The 13,292-nt window shown below is 35.0% G+C and overlaps 1 protein-coding gene across 5 annotated transcripts in view; it reads right to left on the bottom strand.

Annotated features, from left to right (window-relative positions):
• Window positions 1-3,822: 3,822 nt before the first annotated feature.
• The window catches only part of LOC116767932 (uncharacterized), a 38,919-nt gene continuing 29,449 nt past the window's right edge, over window positions 3,823-13,292 (bottom strand). For 4 of the 5 annotated variants that reach the window (XM_032658479.2, XM_061523648.1, XM_061523647.1 and 1 more), the window contains 14 exons: window positions 12,521-12,686; window positions 11,996-12,152; window positions 10,964-11,064; window positions 10,431-10,778; window positions 9,847-10,165; window positions 9,518-9,747; window positions 9,350-9,449; window positions 8,861-9,009; window positions 8,346-8,606; window positions 7,754-7,923; window positions 7,338-7,440; window positions 6,818-6,985; window positions 6,448-6,581; window positions 3,823-6,124 (listed from right to left, as the gene is read on the bottom strand). In XM_032658479.2, coding sequence (XP_032514370.2) covers window positions 6,079-6,124; window positions 6,448-6,581; window positions 6,818-6,985; window positions 7,338-7,440; window positions 7,754-7,923; window positions 8,346-8,606; window positions 8,861-9,009; window positions 9,350-9,449; window positions 9,518-9,747; window positions 9,847-10,165; window positions 10,431-10,778; window positions 10,964-11,064; window positions 11,996-12,152; window positions 12,521-12,686 — 2,452 coding nt within the window. In that variant the 3' untranslated portion in view covers window positions 3,823-6,078. The remainder of the gene's footprint in view (window positions 6,125-6,447; window positions 6,582-6,817; window positions 6,986-7,337; window positions 7,441-7,753; window positions 7,924-8,345; window positions 8,607-8,860; window positions 9,010-9,349; window positions 9,450-9,517; window positions 9,748-9,846; window positions 10,166-10,430; window positions 10,779-10,963; window positions 11,065-11,995; window positions 12,153-12,520; window positions 12,687-13,292) is intronic. The other variant, XM_061523646.1, reaches the window with a different exon arrangement.

Below are 13,292 nucleotides of genomic sequence, written 5' to 3'. Positions count from 1 at the left end.
CTTGTTGGTGGCGAAACGAGATATTTATTAAGTTGTATATATCCGTTTACTGTTCTCATGCCTTGATCACTTTTTGTTCAAAAAAAAAAAATAATCACTCGTCGCGATAAAATATTTTATCTCAATTTAAAAAGACTTCGAATAACGACTGGATTTTGACTCGTTCAAGCGTGCGTCCGTCGGTCACTACAGTACATACAGTATTTCTGCCAGCGCTGACAAATTAATAGCCCGGCATTACATGTCCTAAGTCGTACTGACCTATAATGTTGACTATCATTCCGAACAACAATAAACCAACTCACAAAGCTGCTATTAAATCATTATAGCCGAAAATCATCGCTATATTACATCACAGTTTTACGAAACACGAAATATAAATATCGAATTGCAATAAACAAACACACAGACTAACAAATAATGAATTCTATACAACTTCGCACTAGAATAGGATCCTAATAAAAAAATTAATGGATCGTACACCTAGTGGAACTAATTAAGTTGGCTACTTTGTGATTATTTTACATCAGTAGTCTCAAAGAACGCGAAGCACGGGTTTTTTTTTGCAATAGTTTTTATTTGAATTCTTGTTTAATATTTGATAATCTAATTAATGTATCAAAGAAACTTCAAAATTTTAACAGTTACGACAGAAAAATGTATATCCTAATTTAGTTTTATAAAAATGTTAATGCATTAAAGAAATATCTTTAACTTTTTTATCCATTACGTGCCGTTCTTTGAACGTCGACAGTGATCTCATTGTAATTAAGAGGATATCTTCCATCGGATTCGATCTGTTAAATCGTTTAATGCATTACGTGTTACAATAAATCTCATTGGTAGCGACGTGAAGTTAAGAATCTTGATGCGTTATTTGCAGACAATCAGACACTTCCGCTCTCACAGACAATGTCTCAGCGTTAGCTTGTTTAATGAATTCTGATTTATGTTATATTACAATTTTTTAACACATCCCATAAACATATAACATTAATGGGATGTTTATTTTGATATCTATGGTTTGGAATAAACATATCTATTAGTAATTTTGTAACTGTATACCATAGATTCACAAAATTTATATAATTTTTTTGGTAATATATATTTTTTCACAAGCAAATTTACAAGATAATGTTGTTTATTACTCGTCATGTGAAGGGTCCGGGATCGACGACTCGTGTCTCGGATAATATGTACATATAATAATAACACTTCTCGCCGTTAGTTTATTACAAATATTTTAAAACATTTTTTACATATAAATAGTAATTAACATAAAAACTACCGTTAATAATGAGAGTTCAATAAAAAATTTTGATTCAAAATTTCCTTTAAAACATTGCTCTACCTGAGGACAATCCCAGCAACAATCGAAATACATCAATGAATATTATAAGGGTACAATGTTTTGTTGTAACTATTGTTAAGTCATTTTAATGCCGATGTATAAGGTGTGAACGTGTGAGCTATAGTATGCGGGCGGACGAAGCCTAATCTTGTAATTGGTGATGACCGCTCGGGGCCGCTGGCCAGCCGCCAGGGTGAAGCGGTAACTTAAATTGTTATTTAAGGTCAATGCTAATCCATACTTTTCCAATTGCCAATAAGAAAATTGCACGTTCAAGAGCTGTAAAATCGTTTTAACACGTATGCATGACGGAGAACGTAGGTACTTTTGTGTGTGTTCAAACATTTTTCCCCGTCACGTGATATGAAAAATAGTGTCAATTTAACTAGTTACTAGAAACTTTTTTGTTTTAAATTATTATATTTCATGCTTTAGGTAATAAACTAACCTAATGTTTAAACTAAACTTTTTATCAACACATTCTTTTCATATATTATTTTCTTGCATAAATGGAAACTTTTAAATATAATTAGCAGCCGAGTTAAAAACTTTAAACTAGCAAAAAGTGTCTATGATATCAACTTCAAATCATCTTTGATCGTAAATCAATTAATACCTATTTATTTTATACTCCCTTACATAGAAAAGTAGGAGGAAGACAGACATATGTAGTTAAATACTGTTATATAATTTTGAGATTTCAATTTTTGGTAAAAAAATTAGAGTGGCTAAAATTTTTATTAGAGCCTATAATTACTTACTGTAAATAATTTCATTCGTGTGAAACAAAACCACAGAAAGGCAAATTTTTGAAAATATATTTAAAATCTATCATATGAGACGAAACCTCTCAGCATTCCATGGATTCACCGTGCGGGTGCCGGGTCCATCGCGTTACAGGGAGAGGAGCTTCAACAGTGCCTGGGACTTGCGACCCAGGTGTAGGTTTAAGGAGGCCCTATCTAACGCGCATTAAACGCTCACCTCCACCTTCCAAGCTCCACTCTCTACCTAATATTCATGAATATTAAACGGGATAAATAAATAGTAATAAAAATATCATTTTAATTATATACGAATGTACACCATAGCGACTAATATACGCATTTAAAAAATTTTTTTTTTTCTTATAACAATTGATTATAAACTTATTTTAGTGTGACACAATCAACATTACATTAAAAGAATAAAAAATATTAGTTTTAGTAAACAACCTTTGACATGCACCTGCTCATATATTTATATTTTCCTCAATCTTGGTTCTATAGTTCGGTGATTGCTAAAATATTCGAGGTCCAACTAACTTAAACCAGCTGGATCCTCAGTAGAGATAAACGTTGGCCTTCCAAAAAAAAGGTTTTATAAGTGAAAGTCCAAGAAAATTTATCTGGCTTCATAGTGTATAAGTAATTTTTTTATGTTACAAAAAATGTATTGCTGCAAACCCGATGGCTGGGCCTGATAACCGGGGAGGTTATGTGGGGTTCCCGGCAAGCACACTCGACTTAAGCATTCAAACAACCAACGGTAACCTTCATTGCCGTAGTGGGACATACGGAATCGCTTTTGCATTTACCGCCACGCCCTGGCGGAACTAAACCCAATGAACTTCTATGTAAACTATGAAGTCTTAGGAAACGAGGACGCCGTTTCAGAGTCAGTCTCAGTATAAGGAACGGCTCAAAGCCCACCCTTCCCCCAGACTGACTGTTTGAAAAGGAAGCGACGGATAAACGTCATACCCCGAGCAATGAAGAGGTTGGAGACGACAGCGGAGGAGCTAGTTACACCCTAGGTTCTACGAGACAAGCCCGAGTACCGAGACCTGAGATACCCAGCAAACGCCTTCCGAAGATAAGGAGGCACTTCATGCTACCGGAGCGTCTCTGACTAAGACTCGAACAGCAAGCTTTTGACGGCGTTGGCGAAGTCCAAGGACACCAATAGGACGTCCCCTTTGGACACAAGCTTCTGCGTTAGGTCTCTCAGACCTCCCAGGTTGTCAATTATCGACCGACCTCCCTAAAGCATAGTGAAGAGCTAGTACACTGTCTTGACATTACCTATTTATGTTGGCAGATATTAAATTAACAAGTTCAGTAATTGTAACTTGCAAAATAAATGTATAATCTGTATTCAGTACGCGTCCAGAAAATAAAACATAATTCCAATCCTAGATCTAATTTAATTATTTTTTTTGTCCTATCTTGGGAAATAAGAGTAAACCTTTTGAACCATCAAAACTTTCAATATTTGATTTCGTAACATTAAATATTTGAGAATACATTACTTAAAAAGTTATAGGAAAAACGGAATAATACTAAGCATTTTTGCAATTCATTTTGTCTTAGAAATTATAATTCCTTTTTTGAAATAAACTTAAAAATAAACACGCTGAAATTAAAAACAATATATTAGTGCAAAACTAATATACCTTCCGTCTTTAGGGCTTTAAAATAAAATAACATTGATTTCTTTTTTAATTTATTATTAAAACATGAGTTACAACAAATGGCATCTTAAAACAAAAGTCCTACACATAAATAGTAAAGCTGTGATCAAAACATTTCATACATCGGTCGGTGAACAACGGACAGTTTGAAATAAGCAGAAGCTGGTTATTTTTATAAATATATGTGTCCGTCTGGATCCTAACTATTAAAATAACTTTTATGACTATAAACAATAAGCTGACCGGACCGATATCAAATTTTGACTGTCCCAATAGATTATGTAATTTTGATCCCAAAAATAGTCAAACAAATGTAAATATTACATTAAAATGTCCTTATGATCATAGAAACGGAATACCTAAAAACTATTACATTATTGACTATTGAAAAACTATTTCATTTATATTTAAGTACATGAATTTTATTTATAAAGTGATTATTTTTATTCATCATTAAAACTATCTACTGTCCGGTGCGTGGTGCAAGCATAACATATCTATACAATACCTATAATACTTTATAATAAACAACAGTTTAAACTTTAAATTCACTAAAACTCGGCATTGATCTGTGTTTACTAATAATGTATTTATGCTGTCGTTAACACAACAATGTACTAGATTTTTACATAATTAGTACAAAGATTTATAGTTCGGTGGATTTTGTACTAGATTTTGGGATCAATTTTTCTGTGCAATGTTTATATAATAAAAAAAAAATATATAAAAAAAGCTTGTGATATCATTACAATCAGGATACATGACCGAAATTCTTGTCAAATATAAATATAAAGCATTGCTATGATTTCTTGTAAAACATAAAGCACATGTATGAGTCCATTAAACACTTAAATATATAAAACTAATTTTATATTACAAATAAATTAGAAACAAAAACAATTTGTTCATCAAATCACAAAACAGGCCCCGTCAATAAACATACACGTCACAGATAATTAACGACCTAACAGGGGCAAACAATATATTATCATCTTGAATTAAAACCGACCACCTCACACTGGGTTATATACAACTTAAAATAATAGAGAGATTTTTTAGCGTTACAAGGCCAAAGTACTTGGGATATGAGCAGTAAATAATATATATGACCAGATGGGAAACATTAAAAAACTATATGACATACTAAAATAATTAATACTAACATTATAACAACCTCCAAACGACTCCACTGTACCCTAACCTTCATAAAAACTTTCAATGGTCAACATGAGTTCGCACCATGCTCGTTTATCAGTAAATGTATTTAATATAAATGCTATTAAAATAACAATATTATCCTATATAAAAAATATATTTATAAATAAAAAATTAATTTTAATGTGTTAAGAAAGAGCACACAAATATACTTATCAATAATTTACACATGATTGAGATTACATCTGTAATTCTATTACAAATCAACTATTATCAAATGATACACAAAACATGTAATTATATATATATATATATAAAAATTAATAAATAAAAATACCACTTAATACTAACACAATACAATGTACATTTCTACCTAATAAATGTTTAGATAGAGAAAGAAAATTTGTTACATTAAAAGATAAAGAAAATTTAAGAGATTCGATTCAACCAGTGTTTATAATACATTTGCCAGTTGCCATTATTGTCTCACACCTTAAGAATGGTGGAATGTTCAACTCGGTATCCTACAGCGCTTCCTACCACACCAGCGACCAGCCATATCTGGCCAATCTTCCTTACCTACTTTCCCTGAATAAACCTATTCATACCCTGGCATTATAATTTTCTTTTAAGGATAAACAAATGATGATATACATTGTATAAATAATTATGGATGTTACGATTACAATCATGTTATATTACAAGCTACAGTGACCGCGTGCATGCATTATATGCTGTACACATCCAGCCACTACGCCTCCTCAGTACCCAGCTATAAATAAACAGTCTTACCGTATTACAAATCTTCACTTCACATTAATTCACTTTAACACTACTAACATTCACTTTCAGTTCATATTATAGAGAGATGAAATTCACTTGCACCGCATCAGCTATCAACTGAGTCTTCACGATCTATGTTGTATGTCAGATACAATCCTAGTAGGCTTGTGTAGTGTTCTGCCCCACGATCATTTGTCGGTGGGGCAGGTTGTGCACGTAGGTCAGGAGGTCCTCGGCCGGCGTCTATGTTGCCTGGCGGGTCGCGGCGCTAGCAGGTACGAGGCGTCCACCGCCCCCCTCTGCCCGCCGCGCGATAGAAGCTCGCGGGCGATGTTGTTCACACGATCCTTCTGCTGCTCTCGACGCTCCGACTTCGACAGCGCCTTTAATGTCGACATAATAACATTAAATAAAAAACATTTGATACGATACATGTCTTTATATCATATTGTGTCTCCTTGAAAATCAGTTTTAGTAAGCAACAAAGCATTTTTCTGTACTCTTTAGTTTTGAAACATTAACTTCTCGTGTCTCGAGTATCTGCTATGAATATTTTTAATGTTTCCTCGCATTTACAATACGGAGACAGCTTATTCGTCTACCATACAAGACTACACTTTCACATACCGTCAGGTGAGATAACTAAGAACTGTCCAGTTATATATATATATACATATAATACAATCGTATTGTCCTTTTTATTTACCTTAGCCGACGTCGTAGACGCGGCGACGGCCGAAGATGATTTCTTTTTTGTTTCTGATTACTTTTAACTTTATCGTTTGTAACGGCATTCTTAGCAGCACGACCTTTCAGATATTCGGGCAACACCTCGTGAGGCTAAAAAACATATAATTAATATTACAAAAATATATTTCGTTATATAAGTGGCTAATAACTTGATTTATTAATTAATAAATACAAAAAAGGTTTAATGTAATGAAGTAATTACTTTATATCTGTGTTGTGCCATTGTCTTTATTGAATTTATTTTTATTTAGTTAACGAACAAAAAAAATATGATAAATTATTTAACTTTTTTCTCTGTTTCGTCTTTAGTTAAGTATAATACTAACCGCATATGTCCTTGTGAGTTTCAGTCTTGTAGGGAAGTGATCGAAGGCGTAAGTCCTAGTACATAGCGGGTACTTCGGCCGAGAGACTCGTGTGAACAGACGAGCTGAGCGATCCACGCGTAGCTCACAGATATACACGTGCTGTTCGCGAGCACCCACTGGCCGACCCTGAATAGTACATTATCAGATTTTAAGCTAAGCAATTTTAAGACTAAATCTGTTTAGCGTAAATTTAGTCCTTGAACATGTTCGATTGGAATATTTTCGTTTCGTCATTCATTCGTACAAATCAAACGAGATGCTCGTTTTTATAATAATATAATTATCAATTTATATTATAAAAAATATTGAACAAAATGGTCCCATAGAGATTTATAAAACAAAGTTTTAATATCTTCTTTGTTCTTTCACAAATACCTCTTTATATAGCTCAGTTTACTGTGCACACTTGACATTGGTGAAATTTATAAAAAACAATTACTAAACATACTCAGAGAATAGTATAGACTAGACTTTATACCTTGCAGTACGTGTTGAGGTCCATCACCCAACACTGAGACATCACGAGCTCGATAGGCACGGCTTCGTAAAGCGGGACACGCATTACTTCGTTGTGGAAGAATCTGGAACAGAAATATATAAGACTTGTTTTAACACATAGTGATCATAAATAACTATATGTTTTTTTTTTATTTAAAGCACGTGTCCATATTAAACAACTGTAAAATATAGATGTGAATACTTCTTAAGACAATTCATCAGCTACATAGTTGTTACTAATGATGATGTTTTTATTTTGTATTATACTTCATTGTCTAACAAACAATTTGTTATAGAGTTTTGATAATAAGATTTTTGTATATAAGTAAAGCCGATATTCCTATACATAAATATGAATCATATATTCGAGCAAAGCCGTAGTTAAAATGTGCTTACTTCCTGGTAGGTTCGTGGAAAGTCTCATGAGGTCGGAGGTAGTGATGACCGTACACGTATCTCTCCTGTGTGTCCTTGTGCTTCCACAGCCGTTCCACTCTGAATATATCCAACTCAGACACAGGGACTTCCCCGATAGTTTGATATGTATGTTTGCGTACTTCAACCTCCTAAACATAAAATTAATGATATTAACTCCTCACAGTATTGCCATAATAAAATTACATTAATGATTTCTACGACGATAGTACGAAAACTAACTTGCATATAAGAGAAGATCATACCGAGACGCTGAATTTCTCAAATAACTTAGTAGATAATATATTATTAAATATGTGATAGGTTTAATATTACAATCTGACAGATAAATAATATCTCTGCATTTTATTCAACACTAATTCTATATGCCAAACGTATTATGCACATATCTACAGGCTAAATGTATTATAATCCAGAAAAACCTCTGAAGTTATTTCCTAAGAGCGAACAACCATCATAAAACGGGAAAACTAAATAGAAACCCGAATTATGAGACAACATTAAAATTATATAATATTTTTTGGTACAGCATGCTCCGTATGTATGTACTAACACTAGCCTCGTCCGCCTTCTCCTTCCCGTCCTTCCCCTTGCCGATGTTCTTAACCTTCTTCCTGTCGAGGCGCTTCGTCTTGGGCGAGTCGCTGGTGTCGCCGGTCCTGTGAGTGACGTCAGGTCTTCTCTCGTCTATGGGTATATCTCTGAGCACGTACACCGTGTCCCCTTGCCGTACTTGTAAGTCGCCTCGCATCAGCGACAGATAGAACTGGTGACCCTCCTCAGTGTATTCATCCAGAGGTATTTCGCGATCGACCTGTTTATAATACATACATATACGTATATCTGTCATTGACTGGAAGTCTGTTAGCGTGATTCATACAAATACTATTAAAATTTCATTTGTAACATAATTTAATTTAAAGAACAATCCTTAAAATAATATAATGTAAAATAATATTCTGATGCAGTTTTTTTTATGACGTCAATCATAATATTACTGAGTATTATGAGTGCCGACTGGAATCAGTCAATGTGTGTACGTGTGTGTGAGTGTGTGTGAGTGTGTACCGGTGCGGGGTTGCAGTAGTGACAGTGATGCGTGAGGCGCGTGTCGGCCAGGCGCATGCAGCGCGCGTGTTGCCAGACGCCGCACAGGCCGCACTGCACCATGAGACCCTCCTCCACGTGAAGCCCGCAGATACACAGGATCACCTCCTCTGTGGACGAAACATTTAATAAAGAACTAATGCAATCAAACCATAAATAAAACGAGTACAATGCCAGCTTGATCGCTAAAGAGCGGATTTCTATAAGAAGCCTAGTAGCATTAAAAAATAAAATCAGTATACTATATACAGTATACTTCAATTTATTAAATTAATTTACATATATAGATCTATCCGACAGATGTCTTGTCGAGCCAAGAATAAAATAAATGTAATGTAAACACTTAACACTCGTCCTCAAATAAATTGTAACGGTCAATGTAAAGACTTGGCTTTTCTTGAAAAAACTTTTGAAAATTATGCAACTGATAAATGATAAAAATCAACGTACCAGGTTTAGTTTTCTGTATGAATCCATTAGGCAGAGATTCCTGTGGACCGATTATCTTAATCAAATGTTCGGCGAAATCCGATTTCGTCGAGTTGTAAACCTGTGTAATGTATTAAAAGTTAGATAGGAAAATAATTACGACGGTTAACTGTGAAACATAACTCATACCTTTTTAAGTTGGGTGGCCGCGGCGCCGAGAGCCGTCGTCTTGCCTTGTTCTCGTACGATGCTGGTGAACAGGGTGTTCATGTCGCCGTCGAACTGAGCGATGGTTTCGTAGTTCCCCCCCTCTATATGAGCCTGTATGGTGCTGAGGTCTACTACAGTCTGTGCATCCGACTTCACTTGACCCGCCTTCAACTTCATCAGCAAAGCGCTGACATGTTTACCTTCCTCGTCTAGAAAACAGGTTCGATAAACATATTTTTTTTTTATAAAATATTTAACAAAAGTGTAGAAGTAAAGTTATTCATTAATCACAATGTTAATTCATGTACCTTTAACATTGACCACAGTGTTATATAAAGCTCTGAAGACCCTGGTCAAGCGTGTCTTGACATCCAAGGAAGGGTCGTCTTCCAAGCGAGTCAGTTCCTTCATAGTTTCCTCTTTACTGGCTCTGAGTGTTTGGAGTCTTTTAAGGAACACGGCTGGGTTCATAGTGTCGGGGAGCTCCAGGGGATTCACGTTTACAACGGCGGGGGCTGCGGGAGGAGTGGGGGGAGGCGGTGGAGGAGGCGGGGCAGCAGGTGCAGGGCCAGCTGGCGGAGGGGATGGAGGTAGGGGGAGGGTCAGACGCTCGCGGATGCGACGCACCTGGAATTGTTACATATATTATTGTACATTGACAATTGAATTACAACTAAATAAATAAATCATTCATATAGTATAAATAGAGAAAAAAAAGTATATGAAAAAGATGATTATTTCTTTCTCATGATTTTATGCATAAATACTAATTAATACATAGTAATTGTATGAAGAATGAAGCCGATTTTTTGTGCCTAAATTAGGACTACCTACTGATTGTTTAAAAGCTATTTCTATATAACATTGTATACTTATAACAACAGATACTAACATTTTCCAGGTTCCTGAACAGGAAGCAGTGCCGCTCCTTGACGAGCGTCCTCTCCTTGGCGGTGAGTGGTCTGGGTGCGGGCTCCTGCCACAGCTTGTTCAGGTGTTGTTGGTATTTGAGTATGGTCATGTTCTTGACGTCCCCGGCGCACACGTTCTGTTGTTCCGGCTTCTTGTTACACTTGGCCGCCTTCCTCGGCCGGCCGACCCGGGGCTGGTTGCCCGAGCCGCCGGACTGGTTGGAGGCGTTCGACGCCGTCCTGTTCTGTGACTTGACCGGCTGCTTTGTGATGCGCTGGGACTTTCCACCTATCACGCCCCTGCAGTCTTCAGAATCGCATTTGCATGGCTGGAATTGACAAATCATACTTATTACATTGCATATTTAAAATTACCTATTTCGATTCTTTAGGATATCTAGATTCTAGAAAATAGCAAGGAATGCATAAAATAATATCTATTTCTAAGCAAGAAATATGTATGTGTATGGCTACTTGTAAATATAAAAACATGTATACATGAATGAATTTATACCTGACCGACGGCTGGATTGAACAGTGAGAAGTTGTAGTCGTAAGTGAGCTCTTCATCCGGCTCGATGTCTCTCAACGCGAACAACGCCATCCTGAATGTACCTGGAATATACATATACCAAAAATACAGTATGTATTAAAAATATTATATGACAAAACATGCTCGGGTGTATTCATTAAATTATATATATTTTTTTATTGCTAGCAGTATAAAGATAATTATTTAAACTTTCTATAAAGGAAGTTGACTGAAAAAATAACTTATAATTTATATTGATCCTTATATTGAGTATAAATAACAGGGCTATAATGTTATTTTAGTATACTGGCTAATACAGAAAGACCATTTTTTTTTGCACTTTGTAGAACTAAATTTAGCAATGTGTGACATTAAAAAAAAAGTACCCATATATAATTTTAAAGAAATTACAAATATTATCGAATCGAAGGAGATTCGTAAGGATATATGTAAAATGAAGGTTCAAGTCTGAAGAATGCTGAGTTTGTAAGAATGTATGTGTGTTTGTTTTTCAAATGTTAGACGTCACCGACCGCTGCTGAATGGGTTACATGAACTAATCCTAATCAAATGTAATTGTTTCCTATTAAATTCAGTCGTAAATACTTTTGCTGGTTCTTTAATAAATTTACAGGATGTTATTAAAAAATATCGTTGTCAAGCTCTTCCTCATTCCCCTCGGAGCAAACAAACACCATGTATAATACATGGAATCTTCCTCAAGCCACTGTGGGGCTAGATACAGATCTACCCTTCACTATAATGCAGCAAAATCATATATTCAAAATCTAAATAATAATAAATTTTAAGAATTTTACTAATAAACATATATGAAAAGATGAAAAGCTTTTGTTTATATAAAAAAACTTATTCTTGCCCTTAAATAATTAGAATATTTTATTTATGGAATTAATAGAGACTCATAATATAAGACTAATGATTCCTGAGTAAGATATATCCAGCATATATGTCGTTAAGGACCACATTCCCTAGCAGTATTCCAGGTGTACCAACCGTTGGCGGTCCACTTCTGCATCTCGCAGTTGGGTCTGCAGGAGTGGTTGACGAACCGGCCGTCTCCGCCCACCCGGTGTCCGTCTATGACCAGCCCCCCGTCCAGGTGGAGGCAGTAGTGGTGCGTGTCGCGAGCGTAACGGGTCGCCATCCGCTCCTACAAACATACATTCATATAAATAGGATTTTACGTATTATAAGTCCTATTAAAGGTAATATTTACCGAAAGTCTATTCGGATTTCGTTTGTATAAAGAACGTTGACTGGTAGGGAGAGGCTGGTAGGGAGAGAGATATTTGAAATTTATACAATGAACAATTACAATTGACTTAAACAAGTTTAAATATCACTGTTCATTAAATTTGCAGAGCGAATTACTTGAAAATTATATTTTATTAAGAAAAAAGCCATCAAAAGATAGGGCACATTTTTATATCTGTCCAGTTGATTAGTTTAAGCAATAAATATATTATCAAACATACATCTTTTACTGTCGCATGTCTCCGTGTAATGTGTAAGCCGTACCTTAAACTCCTTGTCGGAGACGACCTCCCCCACGTACTCGAGTATGAAGTCCCCGGAACGGATCATCTGCTTGGTGCGGACGCCCCAGCCCTTGTTCTCCGTCATGAACTTCTCTAGCCCCGGGACCCACTCGTGCCGCTGAATACGTTGATTCTCGCATTTATCCCTGGAATATTTATTAATCAAGATTATATTTTAATCAATAATACGTCATTTTTACTATTTCAAGATTATTTTTTTTTTTGTCCTTCAATTTCAATGGTATCTGTGAAGAAAATACGCTTGTTTAGTAATATTTATTTTTTGTGTTGAACCAACCATTAAAATGTGTTTTTTACAACATCGGGGCCTCAATTTGATTACATCGAGTCGTTGGTGATTACAGAATCTCAATTTACTTTTACAAATGAACACTAATTATTAATTAACATATAATGAATATTACTCTTAGCGATACAAAATAATTTACAACTATACATTTTTTTGGTAATCTTATTTATACAAATTTGATTATAAAAATAAAACTAATATTTTTCCGGATTTACTACGCGAATTTTATCATTTTAAAAACTACATACTCCCGACGTTTCGGTTCCTTTTCAGCAACCGTGATTTTCAGTAACCGTTTTTAAAATAATAAAACGTATGTAGTTCTTAAAATAATAAGATTCGGATAGTAAATCCGAACAACGATAGTTTTATTTTTATATTAATTAATACTCGCGAAAGTCTTGATGTCATTAAATTTGAATGCGATAGTTGGTGAGATTTA

Source organism: Danaus plexippus, chromosome 19 (assembly GCF_018135715.1).
Source record: "Danaus plexippus chromosome 19, MEX_DaPlex, whole genome shotgun sequence".
Taxonomy (NCBI): domain Eukaryota; kingdom Metazoa; phylum Arthropoda; class Insecta; order Lepidoptera; family Nymphalidae; genus Danaus; species Danaus plexippus.
The sequence above is the reverse complement of the archived record's forward strand: the minus strand, read 5'-3'. Positions and strand labels throughout refer to the sequence as shown.